This window comes from Anolis carolinensis, chromosome 2, assembly GCF_035594765.1.
Source record: "Anolis carolinensis isolate JA03-04 chromosome 2, rAnoCar3.1.pri, whole genome shotgun sequence".
NCBI lineage: Eukaryota > Metazoa > Chordata > Lepidosauria > Squamata > Dactyloidae > Anolis > Anolis carolinensis.
In genome coordinates, this window is record NC_085842.1 from 6122955 (window position 1) to 6138723 (window position 15769).

General features: G+C 42.4%; 1 protein-coding gene across 12 annotated transcripts in view; it reads left to right on the forward strand.

The window, feature by feature from the left end:
* Positions 1-3716: 3716 nt before the first annotated feature.
* LOC103281720 (major histocompatibility complex class I-related gene protein) overlaps positions 3717-15769 on the forward strand; it is a 35718-nt gene continuing 23665 nt past the window's right edge. For all 12 annotated transcript variants that reach the window (XM_062972942.1, XM_062972944.1, XM_062972950.1 and 9 more), the window contains exons 1-2: positions 3717-3855; positions 7079-7351. In XM_062972942.1, the coding sequence (XP_062829012.1) occupies positions 3774-3855; positions 7079-7351 (355 nt within the window). In that variant the 5' untranslated portion in view covers positions 3717-3773. The remainder of the gene's footprint in view (positions 3856-7078; positions 7352-15769) is intronic.

Consider the following 15769-nt stretch of genomic DNA (forward strand, 5'->3'; position numbering starts at 1 on the left):
AAATCATAACCTCATTTGATGTTTAATAGGCTTTTCCTTAATCCCTCCTTATTATCCAAGATATTCGCTTATCCAAGCTTCTGCCGGCCCGTTTATATTGGATAAGTGAGACTCTACTGTACTTGGTTCAGTTAAATATTAATTCTGAAGACCGGATTGTATCCTGTAGCTTGCATTAATGCTTTGCAAGGCTGCAGTTTGTTTGTAGATTTTGTTTCTTTTATAGATTGCATTTTGTGTTCATTTTTTAAATAAAAGCTCTTTTAAAAATGTAAAAAGAAAAGGCTATATCCACGGTTGTATGCCTGTACTGGAACCAGCTCCAGTATAGAAACAGATTGGCAGGAAATAAACTCTATGCATCTCTGTCTGGGGAAAGCCCTTGGTCATGTTACACACAAATTCAAAAATAGCAACACAAGAACTCAGGACAGCTATTAATCACTCCATTTGAACTGCCATGACTGGTTCAATGCTTTAGAATCCCTGGATTTATAGTTTGGTGGGCCATCAGCCCACTTTGGCTAAATACCTTGGCAAACTACATCTCCTTGTCTATCAACAAAGCGTTAACATTTTAAAAAATATCACAAGCAGTCAGAACAAGGAAATGTCACTTTCAAAGCCTTGTCTGAATTTTCTGTTAAATCTGTGGGCAGGCAGGAAGCCCTTGATGTATGCACAAAATAGATTAGACTTGCACGCCACGGATTGGCTGGCATTTCAGTCATACATGCTCTGTCATTTCTGGGAAATCAGCTGAGAATCAAGAATTGACAAATTGGTCATATCCTCTTTGGCCACTAAAGGGCGCTGCTGTACTATCAGAACTGCCTCTGCAAAGCTTATTCCTGCATGTTTTGGAAGTTCGGTGCTTAAAATCATAGGGTGTACCTACATCGCAGAATTCATGCATTTTTAAAATATTTTATTTATGATTTTAAACATACATACATAAAAAGTGGGGGGGGGAACAAATTAAGGAAAAGAAAAGAGAAAAAAAATATAAAGCAATTAAAAAAAAACCCCAAACCAAACAAAACAAAACCCCGACCCACCCAGTTGTTTTCCCCTTCCAGATCCTCTGCATCACAATATACAACTTCTTCATCTCAAAATGATTGCCGGCGAACATTCATACATGTCCTAAGGCCTAGGATTGCTTATTAACATATTTCATACAAATTCGATTTTTTTTCCCCTTAACAAATATTGTCTCAACTTACTCCAATCTTACTCCAATTGTCTTGGTGGCATGTTCTGTGATATTGTTTGTGTTAATAAATCCATATTTTGGATATCCAATAGTCTCAGTAGCCATTTTTCAATTGAGGGAATTTCTTGCATTTTCCATGGTTTTGCTAGGCATATCCTAGCAGCCGCATGCATTTTGACACCACTTTGCCAGTCAAAATGTACAACATATTGCTTCAAAAAGATATATATAAAAGATATATAAACATAGAGTTGTGTGTTTCCGGGCTGCATGGCCATGTTCCAGAAGCATTCTCTCCTGACGTTTCACCCACATCTATGGTAGCCATCCTCAGAGGTATTGAGGTATATACCCTTGACCCTGTGTTAGCCGCCCTGAGTCCCCGCGGGGTGATGGAGGCGGGATAGAAAAAAAATTATTATTATTATTATTATTATTATTATTATTATTATTATTATTATTATTGTTACTACTACAGTAGAGTCTCACTTATCCAAGCTAAACGGGCTGGCAGAAGCTTGGATAAGTGAGTATCTTGGATAATAAGGAGGGATTAAGGAAAAGCCTATTAAACATCAAATTAGGTTATGATTTTACAAATTAAGCACCAAAACATCATGTTATACAACAACTTGGACAGAAAAAGTAGTTTAATAAGCAGTAATGTTATGTTGTAATTACTGTATTTACTAATTTAGCACCAAAATATCACAATATATTGAAAACATTGACTACAAAAATGGCTTGGATAATCCAGAAACTTGGATAAGCGAGGCTTGGATAAGTGAGACTCTACTGTATATACCCTTGACCCTGTGTTAGCCGTCCTGAGTCCCCGCGGGGAGATGGAGGCGGGATAGAAAAATAAAGGTATTACTATTATTATTATTATATTTTATGACACAGCAAACAAGATAGATATGCTGGATTTCGTATCACAAAATCACAAATCAAACACTTCCCAAGTGTCTAGGACTGTGTGATGGATTTTCGGATGATGCGCACAGATCCCAGCAGGGTGGCCTTTTGCAGTTGGCAGATCATAATTTTGTCAATGTCTATTGTTTCCAAATGCCGACTGAGATCTTTTGGCACAGCACCCAGTGTGCCCATCACCACCGGGACCACCTGCACTGGTTTCTGCCAGAGTCTTTGAAGTTCAATCTTGAGGTCCTGATAGCGGCTGAGTTTTTCCTGTTGTTTTTCGTCAATGCGACTGTCACCTGGGATGGCAACATCAATGATCCAAACCTTTTTCTTTTCCACAACTGTGATGTCTGGTGTGTTGTGTTCCAGAACTTTGTCAGTCTGGATTCGGAAGTCCCACAGTATCTTTGCGTGCTCATTTTCCATGACCTTTGCAGGTTTGTGATCCCGCCAGTTCTTTGCTGCTGGGAGGTGGTACTTGAGGCATAAGTTCCAATGAATCATTTGGGCCACATAGTTGTGCCTCTGTTTGTAGACTGTCTGTGCCGTTTTCTTACAGCAGCTGAGGATATGATCAATGGTTTTGTCGATTTCCTTGCACAGTCTGCATTTTGGGTCATCAGCTGATTTTTCAATCTTGGCCTTAATTGCCTTTGTCCTGATGGCTTGCTCCTGGGCTGCAAGGATCAGGCCTTCTGTCTCCTTCTTCAGGGTCCCATTTGTGAGCCAGAGCCAGGTCTTCTCCTTATCAGCTTTTCCTTCAATTTTGTCAAGGAACTTTCCATGCAATGTTTTGTTGTGCCAGCTGTCAGCTCTAGTTTGTAGTGCGGTTTTCTTGTACTGATTTTTTGTCTGCTGTGCTTTGAGGGGTTTCTGATTGCTGACTTCAATCAAAGCAGGTTCTTCACTTTGCTTGACATATTCTGCCAGGGCATGTTCTTCCTCTTTGACTGCTTGTTTGACTTGCAAGAGTCCTCTGCCACCTGATCTTCAAGGCAGATATAGCTGGTCAACATCACTGCAAGGGTGCAGTGAATGATGAATGGTCATGAGTTTTCTTGTTTTTCTGTCCAAATTGTCCAGTTCCGCCTGTGTCCAATTTATAATGCCAGCAGTATATCTTATGACAGGTATGGCCCAGGGGTTTATGGCCTTGATGGTGTTGCCTCCATTGAGCTTGCTTTTGAGAATTTTTCTGACCCTTTGTGTGTATTCTTTGCTGACCACAGTCTTCACATGTTCATGCTTGATGTTGTCCAGCTGTAATATGCCCAGATATTTATAGGCCTCTGGCTGGTGACACGTTATTGTTTGGCCATTAGGCATATTTATGCCCTCACTTTCAATGATTTTTCCCTTCTTCAATGCCACTGTCGAACATTTGTCCAAGCCAAACTCTATGCTGATATCAGTGCTAAAAATTCGGACAGTGTTAGTCAGAGACTGGATTTATTGCTGTTGTTGTTGTTGTTGTTGCTACTACCCTCTTCTGGCCATACCCTCGGTGCTGAGTCTGCCCGGAAACCGGTGACGCCATGCAAAACCCCGGCTTCCTATTGGTGGGACGTTTCCCTCCCCTGAGCTTCTAATCTTCGTGGCTTGTAAACAAGCAAAAACTTCTCGGCTGGCGATGGCGCTGCTGTTGCTGCTCCGGGTTGTGGCTCTCCTTCTCGGACACCCGGGAATCGCCCCCCTGAACCCGGCTCCCGGTGGTGAGACCTTTCAACCCACCCCTTTTTATGCTTTGCTAGAAAGAAGGGGGGGGGGGGCAAAACTCCTGTCTCTGTCGCCTTCTGCAGGGCTTTCGCTTGTGACAAAGGGGAGAGGGGTAGAAATGCATGGATCAGGCTGTATCTACACTTTCAAATTAGTGCAGTTGGAGACCACTCCAGCTGCCAGGGCTCAATGCTGGGGGATCCTGCCAAGGCTCAATGCTATAGGGATCCTGGGAAATGTAGTTGGGTGAGACTCCCTGGCAGGCCCTTGTAAAGCTACATATCCCATGACTGCAGATTCCTATTCCTACCTTCCCAGCACTAGAGACAACTGAACCAGAGCAAGGCAAAGTACAATAGTTTTAGTCTCCTTGTGGAGAGATAAATAAACGTCATAAATAATCATTGTTTAGTGATATCTCCAATGATAGAAAGGAGCCCCGGTGGCGAAGTGTGTTAAAGCACTGAGCTGCTGAACTTGCAGACCGAAAGGTCCCAGGTTCAAATCCCGGGAGCGAAGTCAGCGCCCACTGTTGCTCCAGCTTCTGCCAACCTAGCAGTTCGAAAACATGCAAATATGAGTAGGTCAATAGGTACCACTCCGGCGGGAAGGTAACGGCGCTCCATGCAGTCATGCCAGTGGCCACATGACCTTGGAGGTGTCTACGGACAACGCCGGCTCTTCGGCTTAGAAATGGAGATGAGCACCAACCCCCAGAGTCAGACATGACTGGACTTAATGTCAGGGGAAACCTTTACCTTTACCTACCAATGATAGAAATTACTTTTACCCATACCAAAAAAAAAAAAAAAGGGAAACGCTAAAGATTGCTCAAACTTCCATCCAGTGGCCCTTATTTCCCACGCCAGTAAGGTAATGCTCAAGTTCCTGCAAGGCAGACTCCAGCAAGACATGGAGCGAGAGCTGCCAGATGTCCAAACTGGGTTCAGAAAAGGCAGAGGAACCAGAGACCCAATGGCCAATATCTGGATGCTGGATAATGGAGGAAGCCAGGGAGTTTCAGAAAAACATCTACTTCTGCTTTATTGACTATTCTAAAGCCTTCGACTGTGTGGATCATAATAAACTGTGGCATGTTCTTGGTGGTCTGGGGAGACCAAGTCCCCTTGTCTGTCTCCTGAGAAATCTGTATAAAGACCAAGGAGCCACAGTAAAAACAGATCACGGAACAACAGACTGGTTCCAGATTGGGAAAGGAGTGTGGACATCAGGGTTGCATCCTCTCACCCTCCCTATTCAACTTGTATGCAGAACACATCATGCAACGTGCGGGTCTTGATGAATCCAAGGCCAGAGTTAAAATTTCTGGAAGAAACATTAACAACCTCAGATATGCAGGTGATACCACTCTGATGGCCGAAAGTGAGGAGGAGCTGAGGAGCCTTATCACCAAAGTGAAAGAAGAAAGGGCAAAAGCTGGGTTGCAGTTAAACATCAAGAAAACCAAGATCATGGCAACTACACCTATTGACAACTGGCAAATAGAGGGAGAAAACGTGGAGGCAGGGACAGACTTTATATTTCTAGGTGCGAAGATTACTGCACATGCAGACTGTAGCCAGGAAATCAGAAGATGTTTACTTCTTGGGAAGAGAGCAAGGACCAACCTTGACAAAATAGTGAAGAGCAGAGACATCACACTGGCAACAGAGGTCCGCATAGTGAAAGCAATGGTATTCCCCATAGTGACCTATGGATGCGAGAGCTGGACCATAAGGAAGGCTGAGCGAAGGAAGAGAGACGCTTTTGAACTCTGGTGCTGGAGGAACATCCTGAGAGTGGCTTGGACCTTGGCAAGAGGATCCAACCAGTCCATCCTCCAGGAAATAATGCCCAGTGGCTGCTCACTGGAGGGAAGGAGATTGGAGGCAAAGATGAAGTATTTTGGCCACATCATGAGGAGACAGGAAAACTTGGAAAAGATCACGATGCTGGGGAAAAGGGAAGGAAAAAGGAAGAGAGGCCGACCAAGGGCAAGATGGATGGACGGTATCCTTGAAGTGACTGGCTTGACATTGAAGGAGAGAGGGGGGGTGGGGGTGGTGACGGCCGACAGGGAGCTCTGGCCTGGACTGGTCCATGAGGTCACGGAGAGTTGGAAATGACTGAACAAATAAACAACACAATGCATTTACCTTTGTATTAAAAATCATCAAAACATTTAAGTGCTTTGAATGTTGCATCCTTGCCAACATTCAGCGGGCGTGTTCTTTGCTGTTTTGATTGGATGAGATACCATTTTGGATTAAATTTAGAGCAGTGGTTTTCAACTTTTTCTTCACCACAGCCCCCCTTAAATACTTTTGTGGCTACAGACCCCAATTATGTAATCTAAGGCACATGAAATAATTATTTGAATTTTCTTGTGAATATTCCTTCAGATTTAGAGAGAAGGGAATATAAATTAATCTATTGTCAAAGGATTTCATGGCTGGAATCACTGGGTCGGTGTGAGTCTTTCGGGCTGTATGGCAATGTTCCAGAAGCTTTCTCTCCAGTCGTTTCACCCACATCAATGGCAGGCATCCTCAGAGGTTGTGAGGATACCTCCCATAGATGTGGGCGAAATGTCGGAATAGAAGGTTTTTGGAACATGACCAAAAAGCCCGAAGGACTCACAGCAACCTATAAATTAATCTGTCAATGCACACAAATTAACAAATGGGATTCTTCTAAACAGGGATGCCCACTGTCAATGTTAATCTCTGTGATAGTGATAGAGCCTCTAGTTAATTGCATCACAGAAAATCCTAAAAGATCCTGTAATGAATTCATCAGGGGGGAAAATCAATCTGCCAGTATGTTTATGTTTTTATTATCTATTTTAAAGTCACCATTATTTTTGTTTTCAAACTGTTAGACTGTAAACTTGCCCTTGCACTTTTTTCCTTGACTTCCATCTATATTCGTTCCAAAGTTTTGCTTTTTCTGCACATCCTTCCACCACTTTTCATATTGCCTTCCTCTTAGTCTAATCCTACTTTGCATATGATATTTTCAGCACACAAGTTTAATAGTTAGGGTGATAAAATGCAGCCTTGCCTTACCTCCTTCCATAGACTTGGTAGAAATTTCTTGATAAGCTATCCATTTCTCCAGACTTGCCACTCTTTTCAGTGCTTTACTAACTTTTAAATCGGATTCTTGGCAGGCACTACCTCAACGCATTTGTATGATTCCTCCTTTCTTCCTTTCCAGTCTCTTCACACTCCCTAAAGTATTTCTACACAGCAATATCAGAGGATAATGAATTGCTTTCTTCATTTTACGTTGTGGGATATATGGATGACCAGCGGATCTCTCAATATGACAGCACCGTGAGGTTGGAACTTCCTTGTGTTTCCTGGATGAAGAAGGTGGAGGAAGTCGATCCCTCCTACTGGAAGGATGAAACTGAGGTGTCACGGAATTCTGAACAGTTTTTCAAAGAGAACCTGGTGATTGCAAGGAATCGTTATAACCAGAGCCGAGGTAAGTACCAGCCAAGGGCAAGGAGTGGTGATCTGCCATTTCTTCCCAGGGTTAATATGGTATCTCTCTACCAGCCATGAGGAGAAAAGGGGTCCTGGCAGGAGAGAAATTCCTATTTCTCCACCTCACCCCACTGATCTGTTTGCTGTCTAACTGGAAGCTGTAGAAAGTACAGGGCAACGTTTTTGTAACTGCTTAGAACTGAATGGAATGGTCTACATCAGTGATAATCTGAGCAAGCCACAACAGCCAGATTTACTGTGTGTTGTCGAAGGCTTTCATGGCCGGAATTACAGGGTTGTTGTGTGTTTTCCGGGCTGTGTGGCCATGTTCCAGAAGTATTCTCTCTTGATGTTTCACCCACATCTATGGCAGGCATCCTCAGAGGTTGTGAGATCTATTTGAGGTCTATATACCTCACAACCTCTGAGGATGCCTGCCGTAGATGTGAGTGAAACATCAGGAGAGAATACTTCTGGAACATGACCGTACACACAACAACCCAGCCAGATTTACCATTTTCAGTACACCATGGTGTAATAATAATAACAACAACAACAAAAACAACAGGAAAAATTCAGCTGCTATCAGGACCTCAAGATTGAACTTCAAAGACTCTGGCAGAAACCAGTACAGGTGGTCCCAGTGGTGATGGGCACACTGGGTGCCGTGCCAAAAGATCTCAGCTGGCATTTGGAAACAATAGACACTGACAAAATTACAATCTGTCAACTGCAAAAGGCCAACTTACTGGGATCTGCACGCATCATCTGAAAATACATCACACAGTCCTAGACACTTGGGAAGTGTTTGACTTGTGATTTTGTGATACGAAATCCAGCATCTCTATCTTGTTTGCTGTGTCATACAACGTCATTGTGTCAATAACCCATGCAAAGGATCGTTACCTTGATGTGGTGCTGGGGCTTGAGCTCCTCGATGATGCCATGAGCTATACCATGCAGGGCCACTCAAGACGGGAAGGTCATGGCAGAGAAGTCAGACTAAATAAATAAATATTTTTTTATACCCCGCCACCATCTCCCAGCCGGGACTCGGGGCAGCTTACATGAGGCAGAGGCCCAAACAGCAAAAGGACAAAATAAACAACAATATAACACAAATCACAATATAAAAAGATAAAAACAGTAATACAGTAGAGCCCCTGTTATCCAAGATAAAGGGGCGGGCCCAATCTTGGATAACCGAACTGCTCAGATAGGGCGAGGGCTTGCCAAGGGACGTCTCCCTGAATCTCCCTCAGCCAGGCCCTTGCTGGAGAAAAAAAAAATTCCTCCAGGAATGGCCTGGCTGAGGAAAACCCGCAGCACATTCCTCATTTCTCGGAGGGCCTGGCCAAAGGAGATCCAGGACACACTCCGTGGGCAGCAGCCCACAAGCACTGCTGCCTAGCAGCCAGAACTCAGTTAACCGGGGCTCTACTGTACAATATGAAACAAGAATATTATAAAAGTTAAAAAACAGACAACTGGATAGATACTCTAGTGCAGGGGTCCTCAAACTTTTAAAGCAAAGGGCCGGTCCACAATCCTTCAGACTGTTGAGGGGCCGAATTATCATTTGGGGAAAAAAAACCAAACAAATTCCTATGCACACTGCACATATCTTATTTGTAGTGCAAAACAACAACAATAACAATGAAAGACCAATACAATATTTAAAAATGAAAATAATTTTCAGGATTTCAATAGGAAGTGTGGACCTGCTTCTGGCCAATGAGATAGTCAGGTTAATTAGGATTGTTGTTGTTGTGTGTCTTCAAGTCATTCCAGACTTTGGGCGAGCCTAAGTCCAAAATTATTTATTTATTCATTTACTACATTTATTTACTACATTTATATCCCACCCTTCTCACCCTGAAGGGAACTCAGAGCAGCTGTATGTACATACAATATATTATATTATTAGCATAGCACAATATTAGTATTATACATTACTATATTGAACTATACCACTGTACTGTAATATTATATGTAATATATAACATATAATTAATATTATTATATGGTATTATTATTAATATTATATTGTATAAAATGATAATATTATTATTAATATCATATGTATATACAATATATTATATTATTAAAACTGATATAAAAATATTATATTATAAATGATGGCAGGGGCCAGGTAAATGACCTTGGAGGGCCGCATCCGGCCCCCGGGCCTTAGTTTGGGGACCCCTGCTCTAGTGTGATGAAATGACACCTCATCACACTAGAATATATATCTATTTAGTATTTACTGTATTTTTACCCTGCTCTATCTAACCCCAAAGGAGACTCAGAGTGGCTTCCAAATTGGCAATAATTCAATGCCATACAAACATAAACATATAAATGCAGTATACACATACATTAAAATCCGTAAAAATTTAAAAACATAATATATCAATACATTAAAATCACTATTAAAGTCATAATACGTGGGGCTGCCTTTGAAGACAGCCCGGAAACTACAATTAGTACAACGCTCGGCAGCCAGGCTTCTAACTGGAGCGAATTACAGGGCGCGTTCAACGCCTCTGTTTAAGGAGCTCCACTGGCTGCCGTTTATTTTCCGGGCCCAATTCAAGGTGCAGGTTATCACCTACAAAGCCCTAAACGGTTTGGGACCCACCTACCTTAGAGACCGCATCTCTCCCTATGAACCCGCACGACCTCTTCGCTCGTCGGGGGAGGCCCTTCTCTCGCTCCCACCACCCTCGCAGTCGCGGTTGGTGGGGACGAGAGAGAGGGCCTTCTCCGTCATGGCCCCTCGGCTTTGGAACTCGCTCCCTAGGGAGATCAGGCAGGCCCCTACCCTCCTCTCCTTCCGGAAGAGCCTAAAAACCTGGCTCTTCCAAAAGGCCTTCGATGATTAATCGTTGTAGGTTCGATTTATCTGCCCATTCAACAATAGCTCCATCGTTGATGTTTTGCCATTATTACATTGCCCTTTATTGACTATTTTAGCTGTGAAACTACCTCTCCCCATTTTGAAATATTCTGCACTTTGGGCCAGATCCGTGTATTAGTCTCCTGTTTTTAACATTTTATGCTGTATGTTGATTTTTATGACTGTTTTATTGATGCTGATGTTTTATTGTGGGATATTTGTTTTATTGTCTTGTTGCTGTTATTATATTGTTGTGTCGGGCAAGGCCCCATGTAAGCCGCCCCGAGTCCCTTCAGAGAGATAGGGCGGGGGTATAAAAATAAAGGTATTCTTATTATTATTATTATTATTATTATTATTATTATTATTATTATTATTGTCCAGGAGCCATTACAGTCGTGTTGCAATTACTTTATAGCTGCCTATTGTACTAACTAATTTCCGAAAACTTGGACCCACAGCCAGGTTTTTGGATTCTTTCTAAAGGCCAGGAAGGAGGAAGCTGATCTGATTTCACTGGAAAGGGAGTTTCACGGCCGAGGGGCCACCACTAAGACCCTGTCTCTTGTCCCCACCAACTGCACCCACAAAGGAGGTGAGATGGAGAGCAGAGCCTCCCCAGAAGATCTTAGTCTCCGAGGTGGTTCATAGGGGAAGATCAGTTTGGACAGGTAGGCTGGGCCAGAACCATTTAGGGCTTCAAAGTCTAAAGCCAGCACTTGGCTGAACAACCTGGCTGTTGCCTGTTGGGCTACTTGAAGCTTCTGAACAGTCTTTCTCACGGCCGTTGATATGTATGTAAATAAAATGTCATCATTTGTGTCAAATTCAGTCTTTGGCTCTGGCAAAACAATGGAAATTGGACAATATTCTGATGAAAGAACAATGGCTGAGGAAATTGAAAAGCATATATGACATGGACAAATTAACTTTTCTCCTGAAGGAAATTAGAGGAAAACATATTAGAGCGACAAATTGAAACAAACTGGAAAATTATATGAACAACATAATGACATAAGACAAATGGACCAGGACATTTTCCAAAACTTTATACATAGAAATTTACCATAAAGGAAAAGAATGGAAGTTTAATGTATGGTTTGTTCCCCTCTTCCCTAACCCCTCTCCCTAATGTTTCTTTCCCTCCACACTTCCCCCTACCCCTTTTCTTTTCTTTTTTCTTTCCTTTCCCTAACACTTCCTTTTACCCTTCTAATTCCACTCCTCACATCCTCTCCCTGCCCTGTATTCCATGTTTTTAATACTTCTACTGTAATCACAAACCCCTTCAATAAAAATGTATATAAAATAGAAGCTTCTGAACAGTCTTCAAAGGCAACCCCACATAGAGTGCATTGTAGTAGTCTATTTGAAATATAACAAGAGTGTGGATCACCGTGGCCAAGTCTGACTTCTGAAGGTATAGGCGCAACTGGAGCACAAGTTTACATTGTATGAAAGCTCCCCTGGCCACTAGGCTTGAGCAAATTTTTCGTTAGTTCGTTAAATTCGTTTAAAATTCGTTTCATAATTACTTTTGAATTGATATTGAACCATCTGCTCACTGCCTTACAAATATTACGAATTTGAATAATAAAAGTACCTTTTTTTCTGATGTCTTCGGATGTAGCTGTAGCTCCTCTGAGAGGAGAAGCCATGTTGGCATGCCTCTCAGCCAATCAGAGCGGAAGAGGGAGGGAGGGAGAGGCATGGCCATCGATCTGCTAGCATTTTAAAAATGGCATTGAGACGCCCCCCCCCCACCCCCCCCCCCCGCGGGGACCACACCGGCTCAGTAGAAGCCTTCCGCAAAGCAGGGAGGGAGCGAAGAGAAGAGAGAAGAGACATACCTGCCTGCGCTTGGCCTTCTCCTCGCCCTGCCTTGGAGCCGCCGTTTGGTGCCAGGCTTAAAGGGGAATACCAAAACCAGGCTTGCCTTCCTAAACGGAATCCTTAGAGCCAGAGGATATCCCTTTAAGAGATATCTCCACTGAGGAGATCTCCCGGAAAGGATTCTGGCACCAGCTCAATTGCAACAGATTCAGTGCCATGTCATGTGAGCTGTAGTTTTACAAAGTCCCTAGCCTTCCCTGCAGAAGAGAGCCAGTACCATGCCAAACTACAACTCCCAGTTTTCTGTCAAATTGTTTTGGATTTCAACTCCTACAATTCCTAACTCCAGACATGGGCAAAGTTTCTTCTCCAGACATGCCAACAGTATTAAGTGATAAAATCTTGGGCATTTTTTCCTTTAATGCTAAAAGTTCATAGGTTGTTCAGCAACAGCCTACTGGCTGGGTTGCTATGAGTTTTCCGGGCTCTATGGCCATGTGCCAGAAGCATTCTCTCCTGACGTTTCACCCACATCTGTGGCAGACATACTCAGAGGTTTTGACGTCTGTGCGAAGCTAGGCAAGTGGGGTTTTATATATCTGTGGAAGGTCCAGGGTGGGAGAAAGAACTCTTGTCTGTGGGAGGCAAGTGTGAATGTTGCAATTGGTCACCTTGATTAGCATTGAATAGCCTTGCAGCTTCAAAGCCTGGCTGCTTCCTACCTGGGGGAATCCTTTGTTGGGAGGTATTAGCTGGCCCTGATTGTTTCCTGTCTGGAATTCCCATTTTCTGGGTGTTGTTCTTTTACTGTCCTGATTTTAGCTTTTCTGTAGCTAAAAATGCATATAAAATTGATTCTATAGGGAGGATAAATGATTGGATTTCAACTCCTACAGCTTAGCTTTCTCTGCCAATAATGGTACCATACCAAACTAAAGCTCCCAAGATTCTGTAGCAGTGAGCCATCTTGGATATTGTAAGGGATTTATTATTATTATTATTATTATTATTATTATTATTATTATTATTATTATTATTAGACCTTGCTCCCAGGAAGGTGCCTTCGCTGTGGCTCCCAACTTATCTATCTACCTTTCCACATATTCTCCACATTGTGTGTATGTGTATTTATATTATATATACATGAGCCCCGATGGCGAAGTGTGTTAAAGCACTGAGCTGCTGAACTTGCAGACCGAAAGGTCCCAGGTTCAAATCCCGGGAGCAGAGTGAGTGCCCGCTGTTAGCTCCAGCTTCTGCCAACCTAGCAGCTTGAAAACATGCCAATGTGAGTAGATCAATAGGTACCGCTCTGGCGGGAAGGTAATGGCACTCCATGTAGTCATGCCGGCCACATGACCTTGGAGGTGTCTATGGACAACACTGGCTCTTGGGCTTAGAAATGGAGATGAGCACCAACCCCCAGAGTCAGACATGACTGAATTTAACGTCAAGGGATACCTTTACCTTTACCTATACACACACACACACACACACACACATATATGCAGGGACTATATATATATATATATATATATATATATATATATATATACACACAGTATATATCACACACACACCAATTTAACAAAGTTTCAGCCACAAAAACAAAGTTTCTGAAGTAGAACAATGACTTTCACAGTAAAGACAACCCAATTTAACAGGAAATAAGACTTTCAAACCAGGAACAGATTTCTGCAATTATTAAAAAATGGTTTATTATAAAAGCTATGAAAATTCGCCAAAAATCAGAGGATAAGGGAAACGTTCCAAATTTTGGTGAGCTATCAGCGTTAAATGTGTTCTACCACTGTACCAAGTTTGAAGAAGATCACTCAAAAAATGAGGGCGGGAGAGTCCTGTAAAATCTCCCCTCATGCTGTTTTTTTTGGCCACTGCGCATGCGCATCCGCCATTAACAAATTACTTTTGAAACTAACGAATTTTCGTTAATTTTGAATTTTTTGGGGGGCAAAATTCGGAAATGACATCAGAAACGAAACGCTGGCGCCCCCTACTTTTGAAACGAGTTTAGAATCAATTTTTTCATGGATCGCTCAAGCCTACTGGCCACCACCGAGACCTGGGGTTCCAGGCTGTGAACCTGTGACTTCAGGAAAAGTGTAACCACGTCCAGCACAGGCTGTAGCCCTATACCTTGTTCAGCCTTCCGACTGACCAGGAGTACCTCTGTCTTGTCTGGATTCAATTTCAATTTGTTCACCCACATCCAGATTGTCACACCTATCCACTTAAATCCTGTGGCTGCCTTCTACAGAATTCTGGGATTTGTATTTTAGGGAGAGGCATTTAAACTGCTCAGCAGAGACACTCTGGACTTCACTAAACTACAATGGGATTTAAAGTGGATTGAAACTCTAGTATGAAAATTTCTATAAGCAGGAATGGAGAAGTACAAAAATTTTCCTAAAATTTCTGAATGGGAAGTGACTGCCTCCACTTCCTGTTGCTTAAAAAGCCTCCCATGAACATAAAATGACCAGGAATGCCTAAAAACCTGGTGAAAATGATGGCAGTAAAGAAATATCAATACTTGTTTACAGAGAATAAAGCTCTAGATTTCGTCCGTGCTCACAAAACAATATACAGGATGCGTGGGGAAGATGTACCAGGAAATTCAATTTGGATGGAAAAGTAAATAGACAAAAGAAGAATTGCTATATTAGGGAGAAGAATTCCTAAAAACTATTTCTTATATGTGAGCATGACCCATCCTGAGAAAGGAGATTCATTATTTTCTTCCTTCCCAGACAAAGGGTTTTAAGGTACTAACTGTAAATGTAGTTGGTTAAGCAACCAAACCCAAAGGGTGCTTCTCTCCAAGGGTTCTTCCTCTTCATCTCAGAAAGAAATGACTAGTGAAGTGGGTTCAGTCCTGGGCCCAATACTGATCAATGTATTTATTAATGACTTGAATGAAAGTTTAGAGGGCATGCTTACCATGTTTGCAGATGACACCAAATTAGGACAGGATCAGAATTCAAAATGACATTAACAGATTAGAGAGCTATGCCAAAACTAACAAAATGAGTTTCAGCAAGGACAAATGTAAGATACTACACTTAGGCAGAACATAATGAAATGCAAAGACACAGGATGGGTGATGTCTGGCTCACAACAGGGAGTCTTCATAGACAACAAGCTGAAGATGACCCAACAGTGTGATGCAGCAGCAAAAAAAAAGCCAATGGGATTTTGGGCTGCATCAAAAGGAGTATAGTGTCTAGATCAAGGGAAGTTATGGTGCCTCTGTATTCTGCTTTGATTATGTTGGGAATGGAAGAGCCGTTAAGTTCTAATCAACCCTCTTTATGAGGTAAATTCCCATTAAAATAGTAGGGTAAAGAATTGCAGCAGCTTGAGACTTGCCGGTGTGAGTTTGGAAGGCCTCTGCATCATCAGGAAGGCAAAAGGGATGCAAAGTTAGCTTCAAAGTTTAAAATCATTTATTGAGGTAAAAAGAAATCCATTGAAGGATAGAAAAGGTTAGGACCTATCTAGCTAGTCTGTCCTGATCTAACACACATAGACGGATTAAAATAACAAAGCTCTATAGATAACTACATCTTGACTAATAGAGGACAGAGGTGCATCCTCTCTGGAACAAAGCAGGAAGCTGCAATGGTGGTCAACTCCATGGGTCTGGTCGCTTCTTCTCTAGGG